The following is a 13,830-nucleotide window of genomic DNA, read 5'->3' as shown; positions in this document are numbered from 1 at the left end:
GACTGGAGAAACAAGACCTCATATTCTTAGGTCTTCCTTAACGTACATTTCAGTCAGACGACTAAATGCTGGGTTTTCTTGTTCTATCCACAGGATTAGGCAGCTGCAAGTTCACTTGGTCTTCCAGACCTGTGAGTAAACTAATATTCTGACATGCATTGCTGCTTGTATTGCACAACCTCACTTCAGGATAGAAAACTGGTTAAATGAACGGATGGCAGTGGTACTTGATCTCTACAATCTCTGACTCTTAATTTAACTGAGCAAAATCACACTGCACTGCTTGCTGTGTTCTCTCAACAAAGCACTGGGATATCATAGGGACCGAAATGCAAGAGGTCGGTAGGTGTTCTTTCCCCTGTGGTGCCCACTTTTTGCCTGTTGAGATGGCCCTTTATCACATCTGCTTTGCCCTCAAGGACAGCCTGTTGCACTCCCTTAACTAAAGGATAAGGGAAGCGTGAAGCACTTTCCACAGGCTAGCTCCTCCTTTTCGTGGTAGCTCTGCTAAAGATTGTGAAGGGAAGATAGACAGGCAGTGATAATGCTGTGGGAGGCAGCAGGGTCTTGAACAATAGAAATATCTGAAGGAAGGGTGTAGAGAAGACAAGGGACAGGTTCTTTTCTGTGGTGCAACAGGCAACTGGCACAAAATGGAACATGGGAAATTCCCTCTGAACATCAGGAAATGCTTTTTTACTGTGAGGGTGACCAATGCTGGTGTGGGTTGCAAGGGAGGTTGCGGTGTCCATCCTTGGAGATATTCAGAAGCTGTCTAGACATGGTCCTGAGCAACCAGGCCTAAGTGGCCCTGCTTGAGAATAGGTGTTAGTCCAGATGCCCTCTACTGTTTATAACAATGACATGGGTGGGGGAGAAGGAAATGTTATATGCCCCATGCTTTTCAGTTTGAACTCTCTCTCCTTTGTCTTTCTCAACATAATAAATACTGTTTAATATTCCAAATAGACACATGAGCTAGTAAATACTACCAAAAATACAATTTTATGGATGAGAATGGGAGACAGATTGTTTCCTAAGTGGGTTCTAGTCCTGAGATTGAGTATAACCTGGTATTCCTTGTATCTGTGTTTCAGAAGTGTCTGCTCCTAAAAATTAAGACCAACAGAGTTGCTGAATGTTTTTAAAGCTATACTAAGATATATATTGAGCTAATATACTAACTGTTAAACAGAAACCACAAGCCTTACTCCCTATATAATAAACGAGACTTAAACACATAGGTCCTATCTTTAGCCACAGGAAACTTTTAGCTTTTGACTTCCCACCAGGCAGCAGCTGTCAAGAGAAGGTCTAGACTTTTCTGAAGGGAGACAACCTACTGTCTCTTGATGTTTCACTCCATCGAAACATGGTGCAAACTTAGCAATTCATAACTCTCATTCATCTTCTTGACAAGAAGAGAATTATACCAATTATCTCATTTAAGGAATGAACTGTATTCCTCCAGGATTCTAGGCCTGTAAAGCACCCTATATCACCTCTATTTATCAACAAGAGCTACCCACCAGACATACAGGTGTAAGGATTGGTATAAAGTTGTTATATAAGGTGGAGGGAGAAGAATGTCACAAAAGACTACTTGCAACTTGCTACTACTCTCCTTTGAAATGCCTTTTATATGCACTGCCCACAGGTACGTTGTTGGCCTGAGTTTTACCCCAGCAGCATCTACAGTGGGACATTGCAACCACACGCCCTGACATGCAGTCCAGGCAGCAATAAAATTGAATGGGGATCTTCTGATCCCAAGAACAGAACATGAGTTTTGAACTTGTCAGAGAAGAACAGGAGAGTTGTTGATATATATATATACATATATATATATATATATATATGTATATATATATATATCTCAAAACCAAAAAGTTACAGGTTAAGTAATTCATTTTTGGGGTGATGGTCCATGTACACATTCACAGCATGGGTGATTCCAAACAGTAGTCCACATGATTATCTTAAAAAGTGTCTCAGAATCCAGAATAAAATAGACCAAAGGACAAAACACTGCTTCTGGAAGCTCTGGCAAGAGCATAATGCCTCACAAGGGTGTGAAACAGATCCACTTGGTGACTGTGCATGTTTTAGTTGCAGGAATGCAATACAAAGAAGCTAAGGATGTTGCCTGAGCTGCAATTCAGCAAGTCTCTTTTGGTATCAAAGGCTTCCACTCTAAGTGATAATTACACTATTACTTCATACAGTTTATAATCCACTGATTCTTTGAGAAGACTGATAGAACTCAACCGCAGATCCAGAGAGATGAAAGGACTTGCCTTTTTCTCTATGAAATCTTATCTTCTCACTACAAAGAAGTAAATCTATCTATCTATCTACAAGTTGCTTAACACCTAGATTGTAGAGTGCTGCTTCATTGAAAAGGTGTAAGGAATGGAGGAAAAAAAGCACACACAAACAAATTAGGAGGAAAAAAGTCACTCTCACAAGGAACTTTAGGTGGCTTCTGAAGATTATGCTCCTTAAATGAAATAAAATATATGGGAGACTGTAATTTGGGCTTTAATTTCACTTGCCTCTCTTGTTTAGGGCACAGAAAATAAAAGGCTTACATGACAGGAAGGGAAAAGGCTGCTAGAAGATGGTCTGCCTGCTCTAACTCCACTGGTTTCTGCTGTGACATAGAGATCAGCATTCTTGGTAGGAGGCAGTGGAGAGAAGAACAATGGCATTAGGGCTCACCTCAGAGAGCTATTCAGCTTAGCTACCAGAGAGAAGCTGGGGAGAACAGCACAGCAAACCAAAACGGTATATTGATAAAGATTAGAAAAGTCTCAAGGGACAAGGCTATACTTGACTTTTATAAGGGACACTGTTGATGTCAATTAGTCATTATTCTGCATTGGCAAGTAGAAACATTTTAGTTCAGATTTTAAAAAGAAAAAAATAACAAAATTCCACATTCCAGCAATTTTCAAAATAACAATTGAAGTACAAGTCCAGTTTTGTGGTACAGCAAGAGAGATGAGTAGGGCTCAATAGATTTTTTAGTTCAGGTTAATTGAACTCCCTAATAGTGGCCCCGGTTTGCTAAAAAAAAAAGAGTTGCTACACAAGCCAACAAGCTGTGTGTGTTTTAAAAATGACAAACAGATTGCATATGTATGTGCTTGATTATGGACTGCGTTATTACGAGACAAAATATATTATTTCAAAACTATCTGCCTCTGTGTTTTCAAAATCTTCCTGCTCTAGGAACAGCACCAGCTGGGGCCTATGTTTTTTTCAGAATATGAATTTAGATGTAAAATCACATGTTGCTGTTGGCTTTTTCTTGTATTGATCCTTTACTGCTTTCTAATGTTTAAATAACATTTGGTATAATCATAGCTATTAAATAGGCAAGAAATGATAATGTAATTTTATTTTATTCAGTTGCACAGAAAGGAAAAGCAACTGATCTAGCAACTGTGTTATTATTCTAAGGGAATTATTATTATTCTATACTTCTGAGGAAAAAAAGAGAAGAAATACAGTGTAATAAACTAAAGTGCCATTAAAAAATATATAAAACTGCAAGAGGTAATGCCAGTTCTGACAGCAGTTGCCTGCAGAAACTTTCTTATTTCTTCTGTTCCATATGAAAAATAAATCAATGAGGTAGAGCATAAGCTAAGTTTGGGATAAGACTGGCGCAGTATGAGATTTACCAGTAAAATTAATAGATGAAACACCTAAGCACATACACATTTTAATGCTTACATCTCTCTTGATAACTGAATTAGACAACCATCTTTTTCTCTGATTGCATTTACAAGACTACCAATAAATAAAGAATTTAATTTATTTTCAGCTAAGTATCGTTACAATTGCTATCATTTCTTTTAACACTGAAACCAGCCTGGTTAAATTAAATTCACCCTGGTGAATGCTTGCAAATAAAATTGGCTGCATTTCATATTCCTGCACCATCCTTACACAGAATAACAGCACGGGCTACTTTATATGAATATTCCCAAACAACCTAAAAAAATGGTTTTAAAATAAAACCTACACTTAGCAATAACCAATTCTAATATCTAGAACATTTCAATTATTTTTGGAGATCCTACATATTATGTTTATTTTATTTTTATTATTTTTGATTATTTTTATTTTATATCTGATCTTTTGATACATTTTAAAAAATTGCTAATAAGCACATATTTTAAGATCAACTTCTAAATATTAACCCCTCAAGGTGAAGTGACCTATGCTGCAAGTTTCCATATGCTTATGCTGAGTAATTTCAGTAAGAGTCACTGACTTTATGATCCAGATTCCATGGAACAAAAGGGAAATTAGTGACTACTGTCCAACACTCCTTTAATTAATTTTAACATTCATAACTCAGGTCTGCACAAGAGGCTTCTACTGTGTGCTAGAAGTAGCCTGGCTGATTACTGCTGATAAACAGAAGTCTGAAAGCTTTAGCACAGCACATTTCATACTGATGAGTGTTATCAGCCATACTTAAGAGAAGATGGCTTACTATCACAGTTTGGGCATCCGATTCTTCTTGGGAGATTCCTCCCACACCTTCTGCATATGACTAACCAAACTCTACTGAGCCAACTGAGCTTCTTACAACATTTCCTGTCATAGAAACATGAGGATACTTGAACACAAACCAGTGATGCCACCCTAGTCACCGCATCCGGGGACTACCACGAGACCCCTGGAACCACTGTCCCATATGCCCCAACAGAGCTCTGGAGCTGCCCATGCATCCCCAGGCCTGTCCCTACTGTTGCTGTAAATGTCGGTCAAAATAAAGCTCTCTAAGACTCTTTCTGGAGTTTTAGAGATCAGGCATTCTTTTATTCAGTGCTGGGTAGATGGGAGATCAGCTCCTCCTAAGACATGCACAGCCAGATGCCAGTACTGAAGCTTTTAATTTTCTCATTACATGCATATGTATCTTATTTCTTGGAAAGGCTTTACATATCCACACTATTTGTTGGAACTACTTTTAATAAAGGCATACTCATTACGCTTGGCATTCCTACTAGTAGGGTCTCTCTGGTGGTATTCAGGAATCATTTCTAAGTACCTTTCTGTTGAACTGGCCTGTTGAGCATGTCTCGTTAAGGTGATGCTGTGAAACATGTCTTCTCTTCGAGGCTGATATCCTCCAGCTGGCCGATTCTGGCTTTCTAGTCACACAGTAAGGGTACAGGAACTGTTGGAATGGGTCCAGAAGAGGGCTACAAAATGATCAGAGGGCTGGAACACCTCTGCTATGAGGACAGGCTGAGAGAGCTGAGGTTGTTCAGCCTGAAGAAGAGAAGACTCCAAGGAGACCTTATAGTGACCTTCCAGTACCTGAAAGGGCTACAAGAAAGCTGGGGAGTGACTTTTTATGAAGACATGGAGTGACAGTACGAGGGGAAATAGCTTTAAATTGGAGGGGAGAAGATTTGGATTAGACATTAGGGAGAAATTCTTCACAATGAGGATGGTGAGACACTGGCACAGGTTGTCCCAGAGAAGCTGTGGATGCCTCATCCCTGGAGGTGTTCAAGGCCAGGTTGGATGGGGCTTTGAGCAGCCTGGTCAAGGGGGAGGTGTCCCTGCCCATGGCAGGGGGTTGGAACTGGATGGGCTTTAATCTCCCTTCCAACCCAAACCATCCTATGATTTATGCAACTCAAGCATGCAAAGTCACACATTGCTCTAAACAAACATCATGATACATGGACGCAAATCTGTACAGGGCTGTCTCTGCCATGTCCTGCATGGCGCTGGCTGGACTTCAGTATGCAGAGGTCACTGTGGGTACACCTGCCGTTCTCCACTAAGGCATCATCCATGATGCTCTGTAAGGTGGGCAGTTGCCCGGCTGCAGCACTTGGCATGGGCCACAGGGCCAGCACGGCCACCCATGGACTCACATCCCCAGCTGCTGGTGCCTTCTGGGAGAGGCTTCTGCCCACCCTGGCGTCTCCCAGAATCCTCTCCATCCAAGGGGCCGCAGTGCCGCTTGGAGCTCGCGGGGGGCGCTGTGCTGCTCGGAGCCGCAGGGGGCGCTGTACTACTCGGAGCCACGGAGGGGGGGGCGCAGTGCTGCTCGGAGCCGCGGGGGGGCGCCGTGCTGCTCGGAGCCGCAGGGGGCGCGGTGCTACTTGGAGCCGTGGGGGGGAGCTGTGCCGCTCGGAGCCGCAGGGGGGGCGCTGTGGGGCGCGGAGCCGCGGGGGTGGTCGGTGTGAGCGCGGCGGCAATGGCGCTTTCGGCGGCGCAGCAGCTGGCGGTGTCGGTGGTGCTGGTGCTCTGCGTGTTCGTGGCGGTGCCCAGGCTGCTCGGGGGCGGCGGGCGCCCTACGCGGGGCGGGCAGGCAGGACCCGGCCGTTTCGGGCCTCGGCAGCAGCGCAGAGGTGTGTGGGAGCCGCGGGGCGGGCGCGGAGCGAGGCTGTGCTGTGAGGACGGGCTGAGAGAGTTGGGGTTGTTTAGCCTGGAGAAGGCTCAGAGGAGACCTTATAGCGACCTTCCAGTACCTGAAAGGGGCCTACAGGAAAGCTGGAGAGGGACTGTTTACAAAGGCTTGTGGGGATAGGATGAGGGAAATGTCTTTAAATTGGAGGGGAGAAGATTTAGATTAGACATTAGGAAGAAATTAATCACAGTGAGTTTGGTGAGGCACTGGCACAGGTTGCCCAGGGAAGCTGCGGATGCCGCGTCCCTGGAGGTGTTCAAGACCAGGATGGATGGGGCTTTGAGCAGCCTGATCTAGTGGGAGGTGTCCCTGCCCATGGCAGGGGGGTTGGAACTGGATGAGCTTTAAGGTCCCTTCCAACCCAACACATTCAATGATTCAATGATTTGATTTTTATCTGTGTTGTCTTAAGAAAATGACTTCTAAATGCAGGTAAGAGCAGAGGCATGGTCAGTTGCGCTGGCAGATGAGAAGCTGTGAGCTGTCAGAGGAAAAAGTTCACTGTGCTGCTTAGAATTGCAGTAAGGAGGCCAAGTGTGGCTGTTAGAGAGCATTAGCACCAGAATCTTGTGAGATTTGTCAGGTAGCACCCTCAGAATGGGTCTAAACACACATCTCAGACCCTTAAGGAAAGAGTCCTAGGTGTGTGTTTAGGAAAGGTATCGCTGAATGGGCCAGAGAGGTTACAGCTTGTTGCAGCTTGGGTGGCATAAATGTATGTTGAGCAGTTGTCTGTGTATATCACCTTGAGGATTTAGCTCAGGATCCAAAGGTCCACTTTCCTTTTCAAAAATAATGAAAAGCCTGCTTTCCTGAGGAAGTTCTGTGATTCATTGATGATGCTTTCTAAGGCATTCTAAGCAAAAGACAGTTGCTGTAAACCTCTAAGTTATTCATCTGTGCTTTTCCCTAGCAGACAGAAAATGTGAAGCTTGAGCTGTTATCATTTTCCTTCTCAGCTGATGTTGAACTTTGTACCTTTCTGTGGTTTGCTGTGGGTTTGCCAGTGTTGCTCCGAAGGAAGAAACTTAAAATTTGTTTCTTAAAGAACACAGAAAATTAGTTTCAGAGTGTTTGCTGCCTAGTTTTAACTTCGCGTTCTATTCGTGAAAGAGTGATTTTAATTTTTTTTTTTATTTGTAATCTTATTTGGATGCAGGGCTGACACCATCTTACAATAGTGATGAACCAAGATGATCACACAAGAAGAAAACAATTCCAGTTGTGAAACTAATCGGACGCTTAATTTCCTTTATAACTTTGTCTTCTTTCTCCAAATTTAATTTTTTAAGGTAATCCTCCAGCACTTCATCAAGATCATCTGAATCCAGGAAATTCTGAGAGTAATAGTTATCAGAGTGTTCAGCAGATGAGAAATGCAATGGAAAAGGAGATAAAAAGTGAGAAAACAAGAGGAAGTGGTAGAGAGTTAGCATTCACCCTCATGCCATTGTATGCTCTTGGAGTGGGAGTGTTTGCAGCATACAAATTTCTGAAGGTAAGCAGTAAGGAAAGCATTAAATTATTGAAATTAGAAGGAAATGTAACTGGTGTTTTGGGGTTTTTCTCCCCCAGGTCTTAGGCCAGGTATATGGTTGTCCAAAAGCCGTTTATTGCTTGGTTTGACTTTGAATGTGAGCTCCAAAGGTAAAATTATAGCATATCTGATTATCCTTATGAAGGCTTCTCAGTTATCTTTTTTTAAGCACTTTAAGAAGTGAGAATCTTACACCACCTCCCTACCCCTCCCCTGGACCTCAAATGAGAATCTGAGAACCTAAACAGTGCTGTTACCTGAGGCTGTAACTTGAGCCTCATCAGCATTTCACTTCCTTTTCATTCTTGATAATGAGATTGAGTATGGTTGAGGTGGATGACACCTGCACAGTAATAAGTCTTAGGATAGCAATTAGATAGAATAGCAAGTAGTCTAGACCTTTTATTTGGACTTCTCATTTGGTCATGCAGCTGCAACACAGACTTTTATCCATGAAATGTGATACCTTTTCTACCATTAGTAAATTAAGAAAGGAGATCACATGAGCAGTTGTGGTTTTTTAGTTTTTTCCCCCCCCAAATATTACTCTTTATATGTATGATTTATAGTAAGAGATATTACAGCATTTGCAGTGCTGAGAGTGCTCTTGGAGCATTGTTGCTTGCCTTCAGGGGAAAAAGCCTTAAACCCAAACAGGCCCAGAAACAGTATCTTCATTTCCATAGTGAGTTTCATATCATCGCCTGTGTGAGAAAAATACAACAGCTTAGCAAGATGAATGTAGAGGCTGATTAGTTTTGTTTCTAAACCAAATTTAATTAGGTTGTAAATAAGATGTAAATATCATAAAACCAGTATTTTCTGTGTTACAACTCTTTACGCTTGCGCTGTGGGATTGAAATGTAAGTATTTTTATCATAGCACCTTTATTACTTTAAGAAAGAAGTTTTACCTCCTACTTAATGGTAGGAGACTGGATCCAGTAACCTAGAAGGTTCCCTCTGTTAATCTTTGAAAACTGGAGTTGAAATAGCAACTGCTTTCTTTTACAACTTCTTTCAGGCATGTTGTCGTTGCTTAGAAGTTTAAGATAGGAAGAAGGCATAGCAGGAGAAAAGTTTAATTAATTGAGTACGTTTGTGGTTGCTGTTTAATTTCAGTGAATTTCTAAATGCATTTTTATTTTTAATATATAAATAGTGATAAAGTCTTTTAACATGATTGTATTTACTAAAGATGAAGTCACATGAAGAAAATCTGTCCCAAAAGGAAAAATGTACAGAAGACAAGGCAAAGGAAACAGGTAAGATACTATTCAGAATGCATGTGTTCACCAAAAATGTGTATTTCCTGTTGGAACAAAGCTACGTATTTTCATTGATGCCATCTAGGTAAATGAGAACAGTCTTTTAAAGTTACTTACAGATACTTAGGAACCTACAAAACCCCACTTTGTTTTACTATGTATTTCAAACACTTATTAGAGGTTTGTTTGAAAACTCCAGATGGTAATATTCTTTAAAACAGCTATAGTAATATAGTGTGGTTCTCTGCCTTTTAGTGTCTCATGTTTTTCTCGCTAAAGACCTGATTGATCTTTGGTAGAATAGGATGTTTAAATAGGATATAATACTCTTTAGATTACTAGTGTATTTAAGAAGGATATAATTATGTGCTTTAGAATTGAACTGTATTGACAGTGGAACAACATGGATAAGAAATTATGGAGACTATTGAATTTCTGGGCCAGATTAGAGACCCATCAAACCATGAAATGTTTATAGGGGAGACAGGATCAATAATACCGTCTTTTTATTCATGATACAGAGCCCTCTTGACTATCTGATTCAGTCTCTTCTGCATGCATTAAGAGGGCTTTCCTTTCAAAAAAAAAAGTCTGGCATGTCAAAGTTGAGTTGTTTTCATACCTTTTTGCCCCTTATGTAGCCACATTTTTAGTTCATTACACAACTAGCAACCTCTTTTGGTGTTCCTGTACACCAGATTTGTAATCGGGTTCAGTAATAATTTGCTGCATTGTCTACTCGTCGTTCTTGTGTGTTGCGTTCTTCTTTCTTCAAAGTTTAGTAGTGTTTTAGAGGAATTACCCTTATCAGCTGTAGTGCATTAGGTGTTGAATATATTTGCAAGGCGTGAGTGGGCAAATTCATGATACGACATTAAGTATAAATGCACTACGTATACCTCAGGAAGTCTTGCAACTGGACGGTTTTTGAGGCTGAGAAGTAGAGAGCCACATTCTCGCTCTGTTTCTACTAAGGTGTTCCCTGTTTGGGCACTATTGGAGACAGGTTATTGGTTGAGAAAGACTTCCGGTCACTCACAGTAAGGTTTCTGTTCCAACCCCCACCACTCCCTTTCCATAGTCTAGAATTTTATGGAGAAAAAAAACCCTTCCTGTTTTTAAAACTGCCAAACCAAAAATATAAATTGATATTCTTTTGGTATTGTAAGTACATTTCTTACAATGTTCTCTCTCTCCCGTACTCCCTCTTGCCCCTTTCTCCTCCTCCCTCTGCTTCCCTCTTTTTTTTTTCGTCAGAGCATCAGCTTTTAGAACTGGAGCAGCATCTAGCACAGACAGAGAAAATGTTAAATTCTTTATTGACTCAGTTGGATCCACTGTCAAACTGGTGAGTGTTTCTAAAACATCTCAGTTAGTATTGTTTTCTTTAAATTCTCCAAAATGTTGACAGAGTTCATAAAATGCTCCTTACATATAGGTAGGGAAGAATGTTTGGGAACCTTCTTTACTTCTTGTTTCTGTAGCGTTTTGCAGTTAATGCCTTTTCTGCAATTTGTGATCTTTTCCACAGACATCTCCTGTCTTTTGTTCACCAATCATAAATGCAGAGGCTCAGACTTAGGATCATGTTACTATATGGCTTAACAAATTAAACTTTAATGTTGACTGAGGAGTCCGATACTGAAAAATTACTTAAGCTCGGTAGTATTTGGAAGCCCTTGTTGGATGCAATTAGATTTCTGATAGCTGAAAGACTTTCTTCCTTTTTGATATAATTAGAAGACAAAACTATTTATCAAGATACAGCTGTTTATTTTTGTGTTTTGAAATAAACCCATTAAGTGATGGTGTGTGTTTTGGGGAAATACAACTTCTCTGTTGAGGTGTAATGAGCGAATAAGTAATAGTAAATAGTAATAGAACCTTCTTGTAGTTTTAGAGATGTTGTTTCCTTAAGAAGCTAGGGCTTTACCCATCTACTAGAAATAAAAATATCCGTGCAGTCCATTTTGTGTAAACTGACATCCTTCATGAAGTCTGGTGTAGAGCATGCAGAATTTCATGATTATTTCTTTAGTGAATGTAATATGTTCTGAAACTATTAAGTAGCAAATTTACTGACCAATTTGCTAAAGAATTTCTAGTAGTAACAGGGAGGGGAGAGAGGAAACAAAATCTGAAATAAAGGAGAAAAGACTCTAAACTGTAAGGTTCTGAATTAGGTGTTGTACTAAACTAAAATTACTTGGGATGATTGTTTCTTTCAATAGTCATTACTCAACCTTGGCCATCGGGGCTCCAGTGTTAGAATTCAATGGCTAGATTATTCAGTAGGTGCATCTGATGGGCCCCCCTCATCTCAAAAGACAAAGAAAAGCTTGACTTAAATGTGTTGCCACCTTAACTACGGTATTTATCCACAGAGGGAAATATTGCAGTCTTATGCATTATTATCAAGCACTTATTTCCAAGGTAATCTTTCAGCTGTTGACCTCTGTTTTTTTCAGTGTTAATGCTTTAGCTTGTGAGCAGAAGGATGAAATAATGACACAGCTTCAATCAATTAGACGACTCATGAAAGAAAGTGGGTTGGATAAATCAGAAAACAAGATGAAAGGTACTTTTATTTCCAGTAGGCCAGATAACTAAGTAGTTTGTATTTTAAAAGAATAAACAGATTTTACTATAGTAATGTTCAGCTTCTGCATCTTAGGTAGTGTGTGTGGAATTAATTTTATTCTGGAGGAGTACCATTCTTCCTATTTGAAGGGTATCTAATGTCAAATTTTTAGAACATAATAATTTTTTTAAGAATAGATGCTAAAAGACGTTGAACTGGGATAGACCACACAGCCACATTCTGCTTTCTTAAAACAGGCTTTTTGAATGTGAGTTCCTGAACAGTCTGTTGGTATGGGACTAACTTTAGCTTGAGGATTCCCAGATAGGAACCTCTGAGACTTGTGGGTATATTATGTGCTTGCATAATATAATAAGTGGCAAATTGTATATTAATTTCAACTAGAGACTTCCAAGGGTGCATAGTAGTCAAAGAGAAATTTTAAATGTTAAGAATGGTTCACTAGAAATTTGGGGATTTTTTCATTAGTCGAGTCTTAATAAAAGAGAGAAAATAAAAAATAAATATTCTACTTCTCACCTGACCCTGAAATTTGGAGCATTTCTAGTAATTTAAACTCATTTTTTTCTTTTTGTTAATTGCAAGATGTCAGCCACATTTGTAATGAGAAACTTGAAGATCTCATTCAGTCATTTAGTGAACATTCTCAAGAGAAAGAAATGGATGACAGAGAAGATGACAGTAGTGAAGATCTGCATGAGAATGTTGATAATGGTTACAAAATAGAAGAGCATGAATTTTATGATGAATGTGAAATACATCAGTTCGAGCCAGATGTGGTGGAAGACCAAGAAATGATAAACAAAGATGCCATTGAATCAGAAGAGACTGGATTGAGGCGGCGTAATAGATATGAATGAAATCTGCATATGTAAAAATTTCAAAAGCTTATAAATATTTTTTTTTGTAATGTTGTATGCACTTTAAACTGTTTTGAATGAAATTTTGTGCACTGCTATATGCTTTAAAAAGTGGGGTGAAATACTGCCGGTGCATTTATCTATGATGATTCTGTACTGACTTCAGTGGCAGTAGAATTCCACTCAGGATGTTTACAAACTTTTTTCCTATTTATTTTTTCCCTATAAAAATATTTCTGTACTCTGTATATAATGCACTGTAGTTATATCTGGTGTTTCACTTACAATATTAGAATATCTTGTAATTAAGACTGTAAAGTATAGACGTTTCTTAAATGTTTTATAACTAGTAAGCATGGTGCCACTTGAACTGTCACTTTCCTGAGTTCATTAAAGAGCACGCACTGATGAATTGAGCTCTTTGTATAAAACTTTTCTTTAGGGGGGAATGAAAAGCAGTACGGGTTAAGCCTCAGAGATGTGTTAATAGTCAATTTTCTTTATTTGGAGAGAGAAATGTAGCCACAGATGCTATTCTAGAATAACTATGTTGTGCATTTGCTGTCTCCTCAGGAATGATGTATAGTTTTGTATGTTAATTAATGTAATTAATGCATTACACTTAATTTCTTCCCTACCTATCACTGGTTAAACTCAGCAGCTGCCTAAGAATTGTTTGATGCCCATTAATATATATATCCCTGTAGGATATATATATAAAATATATAATATATATAATATAATATATATATATTATATCCCTACAGTATATTTTAATACTGTAGAATCTGGCCTTTTGATTAATTGTAATACACTTTGTCTTACATTGGTATTAACATGTATTGCTATTCAAGAACTGTGGGGTTTGGAGGTTTCCTTTTTCAATGCATTATGTTAACTTTATAGTGGCTTTTTTAGGTCAGTGTCAAGAAAAGCATTTTTTTCCTTTGCCGGATTCATTTTTGCCCATACCTTTATTTTCTATTACTTTTTTGTTCACTTAATGCACTTGCCTGTGGAACTGCCACCCTTTAATGACAAGAATTACATTAGAGGTAGATCTGACAGTACAATGCTGCCAAATTTTCTGTTTTATAGTTGCATGGCTTTTAA

General features: G+C 39.5%; 1 protein-coding gene across 1 annotated transcript; it reads left to right on the top strand.

Moving 5' to 3' along the window:
- Positions 1-6,191: 6,191 nt before the first annotated feature.
- On the top strand, positions 6,192-13,409 carry CCDC107 (coiled-coil domain containing 107). The gene is made up of 6 exons (XM_054056809.1): positions 6,192-6,392; positions 7,744-7,949; positions 9,186-9,252; positions 10,513-10,603; positions 11,724-11,833; positions 12,443-13,409. The coding sequence occupies exons 1-6, from the start codon at positions 6,239-6,241 to the stop codon at positions 12,715-12,717; spliced, it is 903 nt and encodes a 300-aa protein (XP_053912784.1). The 5' UTR covers positions 6,192-6,238; the 3' UTR covers positions 12,718-13,409.
- The last annotated feature ends 421 nt before the right edge of the window (positions 13,410-13,830 follow it).

Source organism: Cuculus canorus, chromosome 1, assembly GCF_017976375.1.
Source record: "Cuculus canorus isolate bCucCan1 chromosome 1, bCucCan1.pri, whole genome shotgun sequence".
NCBI lineage: Eukaryota > Metazoa > Chordata > Aves > Cuculiformes > Cuculidae > Cuculus > Cuculus canorus.
Note: the sequence above shows the minus strand (reverse complement) of the source record. Positions and strands in the feature narration are given on the sequence as shown.

Bases quoted from the DNA above. Each gene is read 5' to 3' on its own strand.
- CCDC107 (XM_054056809.1), top strand. From the start codon at position 6,239: ATGGCGCTTTCGGCGGCGCAGCAGCTGGCGGTGTCGGTGGTGCTGGTG. The intron at 6,393-7,743 runs GTGTGTGGGAGC...TAATTTTTTAAG, and splicing joins GCCTCGGCAGCAGCGCAGAG to GTAATCCTCCAGCACTTCAT. The intron at 11,834-12,442 runs GTACTTTTATTT...GTTAATTGCAAG, and splicing joins ATCAGAAAACAAGATGAAAG to ATGTCAGCCACATTTGTAAT.